General features: G+C 40.6%; 5 protein-coding genes across 5 annotated transcripts; 1 reads left to right on the top strand and 4 right to left on the bottom strand.

Moving 5' to 3' along the window:
• Positions 1–207: 207 nt before the first annotated feature.
• SPO1 (putative carboxylic ester hydrolase) lies at positions 208–2,667 on the bottom strand (the record flags this gene model as incomplete). Its single annotated transcript, XM_018131078.1, has 2 exons — positions 208–2,136; positions 2,617–2,667. The coding sequence occupies 2 exons, from the start codon at positions 2,665–2,667 to the stop codon at positions 208–210; spliced, it is 1,980 nt and encodes a 659-aa protein (XP_017987034.1).
• A 5-nt stretch (positions 2,668–2,672) lies between these two features.
• AW171_hschr31909 (HCL112Cp) lies at positions 2,673–5,807 on the bottom strand (the record flags this gene model as incomplete). The annotated part of the gene is made up of 1 exon (XM_018131077.1): positions 2,673–5,807. The coding sequence occupies one exon, from the start codon at positions 5,805–5,807 to the stop codon at positions 2,673–2,675; it is 3,135 nt and encodes a 1,044-aa protein (XP_017987035.1).
• A 238-nt stretch (positions 5,808–6,045) lies between these two features.
• RCK2 (serine/threonine protein kinase RCK2) lies at positions 6,046–7,786 on the bottom strand (the record flags this gene model as incomplete). The annotated part of the gene is made up of 2 exons (XM_018131076.1): positions 6,046–7,689; positions 7,778–7,786. The coding sequence occupies 2 exons, from the start codon at positions 7,784–7,786 to the stop codon at positions 6,046–6,048; spliced, it is 1,653 nt and encodes a 550-aa protein (XP_017987036.1).
• Positions 7,787–8,418: 632 nt separating this feature from the next.
• IRC20 (E3 ubiquitin-protein ligase IRC20) lies at positions 8,419–12,912 on the top strand (the record flags this gene model as incomplete). Its single annotated transcript, XM_018131075.1, has 1 exon — positions 8,419–12,912. One exon carries the CDS (start codon positions 8,419–8,421, stop codon positions 12,910–12,912), a length of 4,494 nt encoding a protein of 1,497 aa, XP_017987037.1.
• A 535-nt stretch (positions 12,913–13,447) lies between these two features.
• On the bottom strand, positions 13,448–15,721 carry MSS11 (Mss11p; the record flags this gene model as incomplete). The annotated part of the gene is made up of 1 exon (XM_018131074.1): positions 13,448–15,721. The coding sequence occupies one exon, from the start codon at positions 15,719–15,721 to the stop codon at positions 13,448–13,450; it is 2,274 nt and encodes a 757-aa protein (XP_017987038.1).
• Positions 15,722–16,259: the final 538 nt, after the last annotated feature.

Genomic DNA, 16,259 nt, shown 5'->3' on the forward strand with positions numbered 1-16,259 from the left:
TGGCCTTTAAAAGATGCTTGGAGCACCTAGAGCTCTTAAATAGTAGACCTTACATACTGGTTAGAGATTAAACGGTTTATGTGCAGAAATACAGTACTATTTTATATAAATTTCTAATAATAACTTCATAGACATGCAAAGAAGAATTGACAATATGAACGGGTGAGAGGGCTATGAATAGGACAGCATTGCTGTAATGTACTATGGTTAGTTGTAGCAGTATTTTTTGTAACATCTTTGACAAGTTAGTGGTAAGGCATTGGTAGTGTCAGTGTTATCATATATTCTTTTTATAATAATGCATCCAACACACTGTAAGTATGAGGTATCTTTCTTGTTTATGAATATCTCCCATCCATTACTTAGCATACCGCTGACCTCCTTTAGGGAATAACTGAGTTTGAAGGTGGATGTGTTTGAGTTGTATGTTAGGTTCTTGTTCGAGTGGTAGAATATAATTGGAGGAAGCTTACCAGCCGGCCGAGACACGGACGAATTCCTTGGCGAGTAACTTGAGGGGTAGCAGCCGAAGGCGACGGGATGTTCTAAGAGTCTTAGAGATTTAAATTCTTCGGGGCGGGGGATATATGGCATTAAGTCCACATTTAGCGGATTGCCGTTGGGGCCAAGAATAGTAGCAGATTCATCATAATGATGGATGTTTTCATAAAGGTTGCGTAGGATTGAACCTGTGGGGTAATTTTGCTTTCCAGAGCTTGAATCTAGTGCAAAGATGACATCTATATTCCTTTCAGGCTGTAAGAACGGACGAAGGGGAATGTTTTCGCCGTCCTCACCGCCGTCCACCAAGTAAAGCTTGTCGGTTCTGGTAAGTGGGGAATCCACACCAACATAATGTAGGAATGGGTTTGGCTGGAACAATGCAAAATCAGATCTTGTACCAAACGAGGTTCCATTTGTGCCTCTGTTCTTAAGATTAACTCCAAAGGTCGAGAACAACGCCCTAATGGCCTTCACCGTTTCCTGAGAAGAGTCTGCTGCGAGTTGCCAAGCATAAATAAGCACGTTATTGAAAAGCGACGATGAGGTTGCTGTAATAAAGCCGATATCGTCAAATCCTTCGACGCATGACTGGGCAGTACCCTTTACAATTTTGGAACCTAGGTAGCGTAGTTTTACAAACAGCTTTAGTAGCTTGTTCCAAGACCCAAATTCGAATGGAGTGAATTCAAACACTATGTTGCGCTGCTCTTCATTCTTGCAATTTGCAATTATGATTGGCACTGGAGCACTGAATTTCTTAACACTCTCACTCTGCTCAAAGAGTTTTGACATAGAACTGCTAGCAGATTTATTGTATATTTTCTTCCATAATGCTCGGCCCCAGTAGTCGGTGAATGAGACAGGGAACCCCATAATCTTTTTAGGCCGGACTTCTGAATGCAAATTGATGTAGAATCCAAGGACTTTTCTGAAGCTTGAGAAGGACCCGATGATGTCTTCTAGCTTCTTGTCATGCGTGCCCGTGTTGGTGTCATTGTTGCCTTTAAAGACATCACCAAGCGTTTCTGTGAATTTTAGTAGGGTCTCTAAAGACCGTTTATCCAGTTTAGACGACGATTTATAGATGGAATCGAGACCTTCACGTACGTCCATTACGGACGAGTCAAAATTGCTCTCATCAAGCTTTCTCTTCCATACTGTTGCGTGTTCTTTTAACTCATTGTAAAATGCATCGTCCATAAAAACCTCCTGTCTGCTGGCGGCGGCATCAAGCTGCTGGATAATTTCCCTATTCTGGAACTCAAAGTTCGGCACACCTTCCAACAAGCTACTTCCAATATTCCACTTTTGGAGCTCTGAAATGTTGAAGTTCGTTAGTAAGAGCTTCATTACGGTCCAACTACCGCCAGAAATACTTGCGATATAACTTGAGACGTCGAATAATCCGTAATTCTGCATGCCTAGGAGAAATCCAGAGCTTGTTAACATTGACCGATACCCTCCTCCGGAAACAGCGGTAGCCATATTCGCTGGACTGTTGGAACTTAGTCGAAGGAATTCATTCATATTAAATTCCGGGATATTAACTTTCTGTAGAAACTTCACCAAATGGTTCTGCGTTAGATAATGATGATTCCTCACATATGTAGCCTCCTGTGAGCTCAATCCTTTCTGTTAGGCGTGTTAGTAGGTGTTCATACTCGCTAAAGTAGTAAAGGTATTATCATAGCGTCAAATACATTAGCATCCCTTATTAGAGGTTCATCAGGACATTTCACATCATGAGGGCTATACACATCAGATATAGCATTGGCTATTGAAAGTAATGGGACAATTAACGTAAAGATCTTCATAATGTGTCCACTGCTTTTGGTTTCTTTAATCGTAAATTCTTTTGTGGATAGCTTGGTTTTAATATGTAGAGAGACCAAAACGTCGTCAAAGAGGTATCAACTAATATCAAGATCTGTCAATATCGTCAGACAGGCCAGTCGTATGATCCAAAGTTCACCTTATAGACGTTTATCGTCAATATTGGCACGAATTAATAAGAGTGTCAGTGCCAATTACCTAATTAAATATTAAAACAAGCCAATTAAAAAATTAGAACATTCTATTACGACATGTATATAAATAAATTACACAATATACAATACATAATTGAAAAGAAAACCAAGACTTTATACCTGAGGTTGTGTGCATCGCACTTACAACTCGTCGTCAGACGAAACATATGCGTCACCCAACTCCTTCTTCTTCTTCATTCTCTCCTTCTTCTTCTTTCTCAATTCAGCAGATGATAGCTTCTTCTTCTTCTTACCACCAGAAATCTTGTTACCCATAGCATCGAACTTGTCTTCTTCATCTTCCTTCTTCTCGATTCTTGGACCAGAACCTTGACCGCTGACCCAGTTGTGACCGGATGGAGTCATCAAACCGTCCTTGACGGCCCAGACTTCTTCGGTCAAGTTCTTAGTGAACTCAGCAGAGTGGGTAATGATGATGACACCACCTTCGAAAGCCTTCAAAGCCTTGGACAAAGCACCCAAAGAGTCTCTGTCCAAATAGTTGGTAGGTTCATCCAAGACAATCAAGTGAGGTCTTTGCCAGGTACAAGCAGCCAAGACCAACTTGACCTTTTGACCACCGGACAAACCTCTAATTCTGGAGTGGGAGACCAATTCAGCATCCAAACCCAACATACTACAGTGCTCTTCGATTTCCTTTCTGGTCAAAGGTCTGAATTGACCGGAAGCCAAAGCTTCCTTCATGTCGACTTCAGCAACCATCTTAGCGTGGGATTCGATCAATTCACCTCTTGGCAACCAAGCGTTGTCAACAGACATCATTGGGACCCATCTCTCGGACTTCATACCAAGGTTTTCACCCAACATGAAAGAACATTCGTACTCGTAAGTGTTCTTGAACTTTCTTCTGGAGTGAATACCAGCGATTCTTCTTGGAGTACCATCAATCTTGAAGATCTTGTTCATAGATTGAGTGTCATCCTCGTTGATCTGTCTGTTAGCTCTGTCCATAGTTTCTCTATCTTCACCAGTTTGGAATCTCCATTGGATATATTCGGATGGAGTTTTGTCCAAATGGCTTTCAATATGTGCAAAAGCGTGTTGTTTAATGTAAGCAATTCTACAGTTCTCGTGGGTGTAGACTTCACCTTCAGTTGGCAATAGTTCACCGGTCAAGACGTTGATCAAAGTAGACTTACCAGCACCGTTTGGACCAATAACTGCAATTCTGGAGGACAAAGAACACTGGAAGTTAATTCCGGAGATTTGTGGCTTAGAAGTACCTGGGTACTGGAAACTCATGTTAGAGACCTTGACGATAGCCTTTTGCTTGGTCTTAACACCTTCCAAGTAACCTGGCTCTGGGAATCTGAATTCCAATTCAGATGCACCCAATTCGTAGTAAGACTTAGCACTTGGGCACTTTTTGACGAATTCGGACAAGTTACCCTTGTACTTTCTCAACTTCAAACCTTCGTAGTGGATAATGTATTGACAGACGTTGTCCAAGAAACCAGAGTCGTGAGAAACAACGATAGAAGTAATACCACAGGTCTTCAAGTAGTTGACTAACCAAGCAACGTTAACAGTGTCCAAATGGTTGGTTGGTTCATCCAACAACAAGATGTCTGCGTTCTTCAACACAGCTCTGGCCAAAGCCAACTTCATCTTCCAACCACCAGACAAGGACATAATTGGCATAGCAATCATTTCGTCGGAGAAACCGAATTCTCTCAACTTCTCAGTAATGACCTCCTTAGTACCAACGTCACCTTGATAAACGAAGTCAAGAACAGAGGTATCAGCTTGAGTACCGTCAATATCGTGCTCGACGTAGACAGTTCTACATTCTTCTTGGGTTGGGAAACCATCGACTTGACCGTTAGCAATAGCTCTCATCAAGGTAGACTTACCAGCACCGTTAGGACCACACAAACCATATATTCTGCTTCTCTTCAATCTCAATTGGGTCTTGTTCAACAAGATCTTAGCACCGTAGGCCAAAGAGAACTCACAGTTACACAAGTCCTCACCTTCGTCTTCCTCGTCGTCAAAGTTTGGACCAACTGGAATGTTGTCAACGGCTCTCTTTCTGAACTCGTCGATGATGTCCTTAGCTTCTCTCTCGTGCATGAAGACAGTCATGTAAGGGGTAACATGAGTGAACCAAGCTTGTTGGTCAATGATTCTTTCATCGATCAATTCACCAGCAATACCAGCAATGTATTCAACAACTGGAGCAAATCTTGGCTCGATGGTCTTGTCCTTGGTCAACTCATCGAACACGGCTCTGGTGGTAGCAACATCACCGGCGTGAGAAACCTCTGGCAAGACATCGTCTTCGCTAACGTTACCGACACGTCTCAAGGTCTTCAAACCCCTCAAAGTAACTTCACGGGCTTCTGGGTCAGCAATAGTAGCAAAGTTGTTCTTCAAACCAGGCAACAACTTCTCCAAGAAAGGAGCAACAACTTGTGGGTCTTCGACCAACTTACACATGTTGTCAATAATAACGGCAGCCTTACGCTTGATAGATGTTTCTCTCTCAGCCAAACCTCTGTTCAACAATGGAACCATAATAGATAAGGTAGCTGGAGTAACTTCAGTAACGAAAGTAGTAGCACCCAACAAGTGCACGGTTTCTGGAACTTCCTTAGGATCAGCGATACATTCGATCAACTTTGGAATGAAACGCTCGATATCCTTGTTTTCAACAGTTTCAGTGGACTTAGTCATGGTGGCAGTAGCCGCCTGCTTGACTTCCTTCTTAGTATCCCACATAGCCTCGGATAGCGCTGGGATCAACTCAGGCATTCTTAAGGCAACTTGAGTTTTGCAGGACTCGACCAAAGAAGAGATAGCAGCCAAAATAGAAACCTTTTCTTGCCACTTACTAGTGCTGTTTAGAGCATTTGTCATGTGAGGCAAAATAACCTTTACAGCCACAGCATCAATAGCCTTTGTTATAGCCAACAAAGTCTTAGATGCAATAGCTTGGATGTCTTTATCCTTATCACCACACTTACCGCAGATATCAGGAACCATGTCAACAATGTATGGTTCAACTGATGGAGACAAGTTAGACTCATTTGCGATGTGAGCAATAGCCTCTAAAGCTGCTGCGGCAGTTTTTTTATCACCAACAGCCTTCTTCAAGTTCTTGAAGAACTCTTCTGGAACATCATGCTCGATGATGTTACCGTTCAAGAAGGATGCAATTTCAGTTGCAGTAGCCTCTCTGTTTTCAGCAGTGGCAACTGACAACTTTTCGAGCAATTCACCTAGAACTTTTATGGATTGGTCAGAATCTGACATGTTAGTTCTGAGCTGTATCTTGCGTTGAAGTCTTCGACAGATTAACAAGAGAAAACAAACAAAAAGAAGTAGAAAGTAAAGGTTAAGAGATGAGATGAGTGAAAATTTTTTTCTTGAAATGTTATATATTGTAACCTCTTTGCCTGGGGTTATGAAAAGAAACGTTCTTCGTACGGCATGACATTTGAAGTTTCCACAAATAGTATACACGTGACCCGGGATAACGGGGAAGAGCGGATTAGCCGCCGAAGGGCGATAAGTTATTCTTGCGGTGGCGACGCTGGATTATGGTGCTATTGTCGAGGCATAGATTGAATGCCTCTTGCTCGAGGTTGTTGAGCGTAGATTTGGCTGTATCTTCATCGGATTCGTGTAGCGCTCCTAGTGCGTGGCCACCCGGAGTGTGCCGCTTCGCCTCTTCTTTACGCTGTACGGCATTAGAAACGTCAAACGCGTCACGCATTACGACAGCTGCCGGAGAATAAAGAAGAGCAGAGTCCTTCTTGTATGGCTTGCGGGTGTGAGAGGAGCGAGGAGTTGGATGGGGGAAGTCTTGGGATGAGTTCGTGGCGTTTAGCCAGGGATCGTTGAGGAATTCATCGATGTCATAACGGTTATTTGGGTTAACTTCGAGGAGTTTTCGGACGGCATTCTTTGCACCGTTACTAATTTCGTCCCACCAGGGTTCCAGGAAGGTATACTGACCCCGGGAGATGAGTTCTGTGAGCACGTCGATTTGCTTGTCGTAGAAGGGAGGGAAACCACAGAGCATGGTGTAGAGGACGCAGCCAATTCCCCACATATCTACCTTCGTGGAGTAGCGCTCGTCCTTCACCACTTCCGGAGCGGTGTATCCGACGGTTCCGCAGGGCGTCTTAGTATTCGAAGAGAAGATTTGCTTTGAGAGGCCGAAGTCTGCGAGTTTGACGACACCAATACCCCCGCCGCCGATATTTGGACGGAAAACTCCCTCGTCGAGCTTGGCTTTGGGATCATCAGATTTGCGCAACTTGGGATGTGGACTGGGGATCAGTTCTATGGGTTCAAATAGAAGATTTTCAGGCTTTATGTCACGATGGACAACGCCGAGAGTGTGCATGTGCTTTACTGCAAGAGCGAGTTGCTTAATGACGTGCCTTGAGAGGTCCTCAGAAAAGTACGTGAACTTGACAATTTCACCAAAAATCTCGCCTCCCACAAGGAGTTCTTGGACGATACAGTAGAGGAATTCTGTTTCCTGAAACTCAATGAACGTTACAATGTGTTTTCCAGACGAGACCATCTTGTGAATAGAAACTTCCTTCAACACCTGCTCCCTAGTGGCAACCTTGACACCTGAGTCGTTACCTTTGGATCTGTCGGTCGAAGATAGCTTTTGCTTGTGAATTATCTTTATGGCAACTTGCTTGTATCGGGATTTGGAAGAGCCCAGCACGTGTTTAAGGGGTAACGCTCTGTAGACCTCGGAGAAGGCTCCTTCGCCAATTTTGCTAATGAGTTTGTACCCAGTAATCTCCTTCTGAGCTGGGAAATCTTCCTCTGGCTCTTCATCCTCTTCATCTTCATCTTCGCCTTCACTTTGCTTCTCTCCACTTCTCTGCTCTGAAACGTCTTCCTCATACTTCTCCTTTACCGGAGGCTTCAAGGACTCAGAGGACTTCCTATCACCAGATTCTTCCTCGTCTACATCACCTTGGTTCTTAGAACCCTGTAAATTGCCGTGCGCCAGCGGAAGATCTGTAGTTAACTTCTCCGGTGTCCCACCATGCTGTTTCCCGTCCGTAGTCGAAGATAAAGCCTTCCAAGGGTACGGCCCGGCATTTTCACTGCCCTTTTGGCAATTCTGATTCTTAGGTTTTCTTCGCCAGAAGTTCTTAAGGTGCTGTTCCGTTTATCGTTAGTATTGTTGAACCAGATCGTTCGCCCTATTATTAGACGACCAATAATAAACAAACAGCAAACACACATACTGTAATCATCACCACATAAAACTGTCTCTACTAACCACTGCTCAAACGTTAAAACGCAACAAACTATATGTATATTTCGCACCACTCGTTATTTAGTAACAGACACCACAGCAATTATAGCGTAATGGGGAAAAATGTAATATAATTTTAACTAAACTGCTCAAAAACCCTTCTAGGTGTAAGCAATACACAATATATTCGCCTTTCAAGGTTCCACTTACTAGAATGGGTTTCTTGAACTTTTTTAACTACTTGTTATAGGTTGTTCGAAGCAGATATTATATAAATAAAGGAGGAAAAATGAAGTTAAACAAATGATTTGTTAGAAAACCGTAGCGTAAACGCAGACATACAACCAAGAAAGAAGTAGATAAGATACTTTAGGGTTACTTTCATACACCTAGGGGCTCTCTAATAACTATCTATTTGTGATAGTTACTTTTACTTTCTTTGCTGCAGAATTTTTCACTTTCTTAGCTAAGATTGCTAACTTGTTGCATTTGAATCTCGCATGTAATACAAAGCTTGAGCTAGTTTATTTTAATTTTAGAATAGTGATTGTGAGGTTACGTTAGTTAGTTTTAAAGTGTTATATTTTAGTCTGGTGGTTCCCTTCTAGGCTGTAATAGTTGTTTGGACCGATGAATGGAGAACAGAAGCTGGGGGATATACGAATCTCTGTGAAAGAAAATGAGGTTTGTACGTTTGACATGTGCGGTTCTGACGCTAAGGGTGTGGATAACACCTCTGTAAAGCAGAGGAGGGGTTTAGAGAAAGTATTAGAGCTTTTACGAGTTGTTGTATTTTTTGGAGACGAAGAAACGTCATATTCTGATGACAGTGAGGCAAATATACAGTACTTGGAGATCGAGGAGTTCTCAGAAACTTATTTGACGGTTACTATTGGCGATAAGTTAGTCCTAAAAGTTGATATTGGCAGGTGGGGTTATAAAGAAAAGGAAATATTGAAGGTCGTTTCTCAGAAATGTGTTGAGTATGAGCTTAAAGCGGCGAGATGGAGTAAGCAGCGACATTTAAAGGACAAGACTGGTTTGAAAAAGACAAAGAGGAATGGAAACTTTGTTGCAGATAGGGTTCCAAAGATTTTTCCTGAAATAGAGGTTCCGGTGTGTGTTATTAGGTGGAATGAAACCGGAAGATGGGCGCTGGAACTGAATCTGTCGCTTTGGTTCAAAGAAAATAGCATCAATCACTTTTCTATGGAGACAGTAAGATTTCTAGATACCCTATATTCAGTTGCTCGAGAGCCATTTATGCGCCAGGAGATTACCCATCACTATATACATGGCCAGTTCTTGCACCAGACGACGAGCTACACTAGGAAGATTTTGAACCAGCCTGCTGATCTACTAGAGACACCTTGGTTAAATACAAAGCTACTGCCATTTCAGAAGCAGTCAGTAAAATGGATGATAGATAAAGAAACCAAGATGAAGAGATACTCTGATGTTTTGCGGTTCTTAAACGAACGCGTATCGTATGGTTACGAAATGCTTTTGAATGAATGGTTCTGGAATAAATTCAGTGGCTATATTATTACGAGAGCAGACGCTGATGCACTTTATCAAGACTATCTGAAGAAAGAGGTAAGCGCTCGTGGGCTTTTGTCAGAAGAAATGGGACTAGGTAAGACTATTGAGGTGCTAGCGTTGTTATTGATAAATCCACGCCAGATACCAGATGCCTCACAGCAAAGCTACTTATGTCATTCATATGGGAAGGAAATTTTAAAAGTAAAGACCAACCTTATAATATGTCCTCAGAGTATTCTACAACAGTGGCTAGATGAAATCAAATTGCACATAGTAGACGATTTCTTAACTGTGTATTATTATCGAGGTTTCATCGAAACCAAGCAGGAATTGGGGACAGAGAACATTTCTGAGATTGTCAAAACACTCTCCAAGTTTGATATTATCATTACAACTTATACCACTGTTTCTGCGGAGATTCATTACGCAGCGTATTCCACTTTGGTTAGATCACGTCGTCATAAAGCACCCAAGTATGATTATTCCTCACCGCTTTCGTTGATGCAATTTTATAGAATCATATTGGATGAGGTTCAAATGCTTGGGAGTGATAGTACGAACGCCGCACGGTGTACAAACTTGTTACATAGGGTCCACACTTGGGGAGTGTCTGGAACTCCTATACATTCAATTACGGATTTTAAGACGGTACTGTCGTATTTGCAAATACATCCTTTTTCTGACTTCCCAAAATACATTGATGCTGTATCGAAGAACTATAAAAGGATTAACAGTCAGAGGAAGCGTTCTCCAAACAATGTTAGCATAGAAGAAGACAGGGTTTTTGGAATTAAGTTCGACGTGCATGATATTTTAGATATTGTGCCGAGGTTGGATTTGTGTATTAGGCATGCTAAACACGACATAAAAGATCAAATCCAGATTCCAAAGCAGCACAACTATATTGTGCCTTTAAGGTTTACCCCTATCGAGCAAGATAATTACACAAACCTTTGGAATACGTTTTTGGAAGCTTTTGGATTTGATCAAAATGGCCAGGGTACAAGGCATCTTGAAGCAGCAGGTTTGAACCACTGGCTCTCCGAGCTGCGTAAAACATGCTGTCATGCAACTATGTCTAATAAGCAATTGCTCTCTGATGGTAACATTGGCAGTGGGTTTTCAAATGCCAAGAAAACGGGCAAGGCTTTGTCCTTACCTAATATGGATGACATCTTAAGAACCATGACTGTAAATGTCCAAAACTCCATAGATTCCTTACACAATGAAAACTATTCTTTGAAAATACAATCAGCGCAAGTACTAATGGAGTTAGAAAATAAACCTCGAGAAGCTATACTTGTATTAAAGGAAGTGGAGGCTAAAATCACTGCTGAAATGAAAAATCTCGGAGTTGATGACACATTCGTATTACCAGAAAACAAGCGTTTGGTTTCGGATGATAAAGATGCGAACCAAGACGTATCCAAGGTTAATACCAAATTCAGGACATATATGGATTATTTACATCAGTGTTATTTCTTTATTGCGACTGCCTATTACTTTCTTGGCTCAAAAAGATTGGAGGCTATTGATGAGGAAAATGAGAAACTTAAGCTGACTGGAAAGGATGAAAATTTGAAACAGTATTCTGATATCTACGGAGAACAAGAGATGAAGGAGATCATTGAGTACCAAGAATTGGAAAAAAATCATTACTCTAAGGCTGAAACATTAAGAAAGCGAGTTCTCGCTGTCAGTGCTGAGAAGGTTGAAAGTGAAATAAACACGCTAAAGAAGTACTTCGATAATAAACGAACAATAGAGAAATCTGATATGCAAATGATAGACTTTATATTTGAAGATTACTCTACAAAACTAACTGTTGCCACTTGTTATAAAAATATAAGCGCGCTCTTTAAGGCTATGAATGAACAGGCCGCTCAATTTAACCAACTTTTTAATGAATTGAAATTAACGTCGTTCAAACCAATTGCGCGTGAATACGACGAAACTAATGAAGAAGATAAAGCCCAAGAGTATGAAAACTCAATTAATGACCAAGATAAAATATTTGGGTTACTAGACTGCTTAGAACGTATACTGTCGAATAGGGATGAAATAATTCATGCAGACGAGACGATAAAGGCTCACAAAAACTCACTAACCACTGCTGAAGTTCTTTCACCTGTTCATATGGAAATGTTAGGTAACCTAAAATTAGTGAATGGAGAACCTCTTCGACGCATATTTGCTGAGTTGAAGAATATATCTATAGTTATGAATCTTGCTTCAGATACTAAGAAGCAGCAAGAAAATTTTGAAGGTTATTTATTGAGTTTTGAACAGCAAATAGGTCGGATTAAGAAGGAGAATGCTTTTATGCGGGAAATGCTAAAAAAGATTAACGCAATTTACAATGTGAAGACAAGCTACTTTACCCAGCTTCAAAAAATATCTGACTCACTTGTATCTCTTATTCAACTTGAACCTGGAGCTAAAGCTACTATCTTACGGAACACAAAAAATGATAACTTATACTTGAGAAATGTGAAGAAGATATCTGTTCTAGAGTCACGTCTAAAATATTTGGGAACATTGACAAAATTAGAGGCCGTAATGCAAAATGAGCAAAAGATCAATTGTGCAATTTGCTTGGGTAAAATTGTGAATGGATCCATAATCAATTGTGGTCACTTCTTTTGTCAACCTTGCATAAAAAGCTGGCTGAAAACAAAGCCGTCTTGCCCGCTATGCAATTCTCATGCAAAATTATCAGAGGTGTACCAATTCAAATTCCAAGAAGAGGAAAGCATTGAAATACTAGAAAAGGGGAACGCTCAGATAGAAAACGCGAAAAGCGAATTAAAACCAAGTTCCAGTAATAACCTCATTCAATTTGATGATCAATCCATATGCTCTAATTACAGTGATCCCGTATATTGGGGTAAGTATAAAATGTACAAGCACATTGATAAGATCCATCAAATGGTAGCAAGTGTAAATTATGGATCTAAGGTTGATTTTGTTATTAAGTTGATCAAATATCTGCAATTGCAGCACGAAAATACCCCAGGGCAAAAATCCCCACTCCAATTTGTAATATACTCACAATATACCGATTTACTGGATATCTTAGGGAGTGTCATGAAACTTAACTCCATCAATTATGTATCAACGAACAAGAAGAATTACAAATTTTCCAAGGTTGTTGAAAACTTTAAAAATAATCCGGACATATCTTGTATTCTGCTAAATGTTAAACTTCAAGCTAATGGGTTAACTTTAGTTAATGCTTCACATGTGTTCTTACTAGACCCGATAATTAATATCGGGGATGAGCTTCAAGCTGTTAATAGAATCCACAGAATAGGACAGAAAAGGGAAACTTGTGTCTGGAATTTTATAATCCTGAATACTGTCGAAGAGAACATTATAAAATATAAATCTACTCTTGAAAGGAAGCGGCTTGAAGATCAAAAGGAATCAATGGGTATTAAAAATGAAGATACATTACGCTCGGTTAGTGATGAAGAAGATTTAACTGACTCTAATGAAATTGACGAGAAATATAATTTAAACGAAATGGGAGACGAAAGTGTATCTGAAAAACACATTTGGAGCTGCTTTTTTAGTAGCTAGGTTTTTGTATCATTATGTCGAAGTGATTACTATTCTGGAGGAAGCTCATTTACTTATATTCGTCGATGGTGAAGTGTAGCGTAATATGGACCTAATTGGATAAAAAATAGAATATATGGGAACGTTGAAATAAAGTTTTAAGTTTCTAGAACATATAAATAATTTGATTATCCATTAAATGTATAATACAAAGATGAAACTGTTTTAGGATCTGCGTTAAGCCTTAGTATTAATGATTAAAAGAGTCATGATAAAAAGCAGACATGGAACTAACGCTAGGTTACAATTTAGATTTAATGTCGAAAAACCGTTAGTAAAATAATAATATATACTATAGTAATATAATAATATTCAGTGTTTTTAATGGGATACTACAATGAATAATGTTGCGTCCAGGCTATTAAATTTTGCTCGTATCATTAACAATTACCTTTTGTGCTGCAACCATAAATTAATTATGATTTTTACAGTTGCAATTAGTGTAGATGTTACCGATGCTGTACCTGCAGTTAACGGAATGTAACATTGTTTATATTTAAGCTTTTTTCTCTTGACCTGAGATCTTTGTAGGCTGGAACTGCTGTGAAGACAATTGTGGATACACAACGTTTTTTAGGTTATTAGAGTCCGTAGTATTAGAATTATTGGAACCCGCAAACTGAGTTTGCTGAAAAAACAATGGGTCTAAGCTGTTACTACTAATAGAATTATTTCCAGTAACTGAGATCAATTGCTGTGCATATGAATTGCCCGTTGCAAATGAATTTTCTTCCATGTTTGTAATTGCTCCATTATTTGATACAGGTAACATCATACCCATAGAGTTCATAAATTCCAACTGTTGCATATTTGGTTGCTGGAAATCTTTTTGCTGCTTTTGTTGAGTCGTTGGTTGCTGCTGCTGCTGCTGCTGAGGAGGCGGTTGTTTTTGAAGCTGTCCTTGCTGCTGTTGCTGTTGCTGTTGCTGTTGCTGCTGTTTTTGAAGCTGTGCTTGTTGTTGTTGTTGTTGTTGTTGTTGTTGTTGTTGTTGTTGTTGTTGTTGTTGTTGTTGTTGTTGTTGTTGTTGTTGTTGTTGTTGTTGTTGTTGTTGCTGCTGCTGCTGCTGCTGCTGTTGCTGCTGCTGCTGAGATTTTTGTAACTGCTGCTGTCCTTGCTGTTGCTGCTGTTGCTGCTGCTGCTGAGATTTTTGTAACTGCTGCTGTCCTTGCTGCTGTTTTTGAAGCTGTGCTTGTTGTTGTTGTTGTTGTTGTTGTTGTTGCTGCTGCTGCTGCTGCTGCTGCTGCTGCGATTGTTGCTGCTGTGGTTGTTGTTGCTGCTGCTGTTGGGGTTGAGTTTGCTGTTGTTGAGTCTGTTGTTGAGGCTGCTGTTGCTGTTGCTTCTGCTGTTGCTGAAGCTTACTCCAGTTTAATTGTGCTTGTTGATTGCCAGAGCTTAACGGCCGCCTTGGATCTGATTTTGTCAAAACCCTAGTGCCATTTTTTCCTAATGGAGTGCTGGAAGTGAAATTATTAATTATTGGTATATTATTGTTGCTTGGTGAATCCTGTTTCTGCACAGGCGAGTCCCTCTTTTGCCTTTTCTGCCGTCTTTGAATATCGACGACTTGTTGATGCCTTTGCTGATTCTGAGGATATTGGAATTCCTGGAACTGTAGGCCTTGTTGTTGAACATAGTTCACTAATTCAGGTGGCTGTTTGACATGCCCAGAGCTACTGTCCGATCTATCAGCTACTGGTTTATTAAAATATCCTTGCTGAATATGCTGCTGCTGCTGCGGCTGTGGTTGCTGATGGATGATACCATTGGGTGTATTTGTATTCATCATAACCGGCGACGACTGTGGGTAAACCACCGGATAGCCCATAGTAGCCATATTATGGGGTACGGTATATGAAGTATTAATCATATTAGAAGCGCTGCCTGCCGAACCATACTGACGAGGGGCAGCTTTTGAAAGCCCCGCAGAAGAGCCAGGCTGTGAACCTGATGTGGATGCTCTGCCCATACGCATGTTTCCCTGTGGTATACCCTGAATACCTATATGTCCCTCTGGCTGCGGCTGTTGAGCCATAAAATTTTGTGGCTGCATTTGTCTAGCCATCACCGGTTGTTGACGCTGTTGTTGAGGCTGCTGCTGCTGTTGCGTCAGCTGTTGTTGAGGCTGCTGCTGCGGCTGCTGCTGAGGTTGTACAACGCTGGGACGCTGTGCTCCAATGCCACCCATAGGATTGCTCATTAAGACTTCTTCGGGCTGGGACTCAACAAACCCATGCAGAGCCCATAGAGATTCCCACCACTCTAAAAGAAACGTCTCTGGAGAGTTCATAAGCATTCTTGCGTAAAGCAATTGTGTACCATCCATTGTACCTTCGGGGACTACTTTAGACAAGGGCACATCCGCTTCTTCAAGAAACCGTTTCGCCGTTTCATGGTACTTGTTATGAACAAGGTAGTTATATATATGGGCATATAACAACTGTCTTGAATTCCTAGCCATTGCATCCGATACCAACACATCGTTCAACGGCGAGGGTTTCGACCCGCTGTTACTATTCATTACCCCTGAACCACCTCCATTGCCTGCTGAACTACTGGATGAATTACTTTTCTTCCCATAGCTCTCCTGCGAAGCAGAAAACCCTCTAGCACCGTTATTACTTGGTCCTCCCGACCCACTAAAATTATTACTGCTCTCATTCACTGTAGTAGGAGATACCATACTACCGTTATTACCACCAATACCGTCCGATAATGTCCTTATATTTGGTATATCACTAGCAGATTCCCAAATTTTACTGTTTCCATTCATCAAACCCCCCCTATACCTTAATAGCACAATTGTAAATTATTCCAACAGGATATTAAGTGCTATAATCCTACTTCGATTCAGTTTCTGCAACTGTATGTGTAATGCCTTATAAGAGTGACCTTAAAACTACGAGTAAATAGTCAAAAATGATAATTTTTAACTAGTTAATTAAGTTCCTAATAAAAACCCAGAAATAATTAGCCCTTCTTCAGCTTCAACTAAAAGATCTTGTTTACTTTTAAATTTAACTCTTTATATATTATTCCTGTATATTATTCTTTTTTTATTAAGTTTGTTTTGTTTTGTTTTAATATCAAAAGCAAAGGCGTCGTATTATATATGTTTACGGTCATCAGCATCTCAATAGCGTTAACATGAGCTACGATCGACTAATTATCATGTGGTTAAAGGACGTAATCGCAATGTATGCTAAATGACTTACATATAGTATATACGTTTTACGTTCGTGCTTAAGTTAGAAACCAGTAGTAATTTATTCAATAAAGTCACCTAGTAAAATGTTGACTTATTAGAGCTT

Source organism: Eremothecium sinecaudum, chromosome III, assembly GCF_001548555.1.
Source record: "Eremothecium sinecaudum strain ATCC 58844 chromosome III, complete sequence".
NCBI classification, from domain to species: Eukaryota; Fungi; Ascomycota; class Saccharomycetes; order Saccharomycetales; family Saccharomycetaceae; genus Eremothecium; species Eremothecium sinecaudum.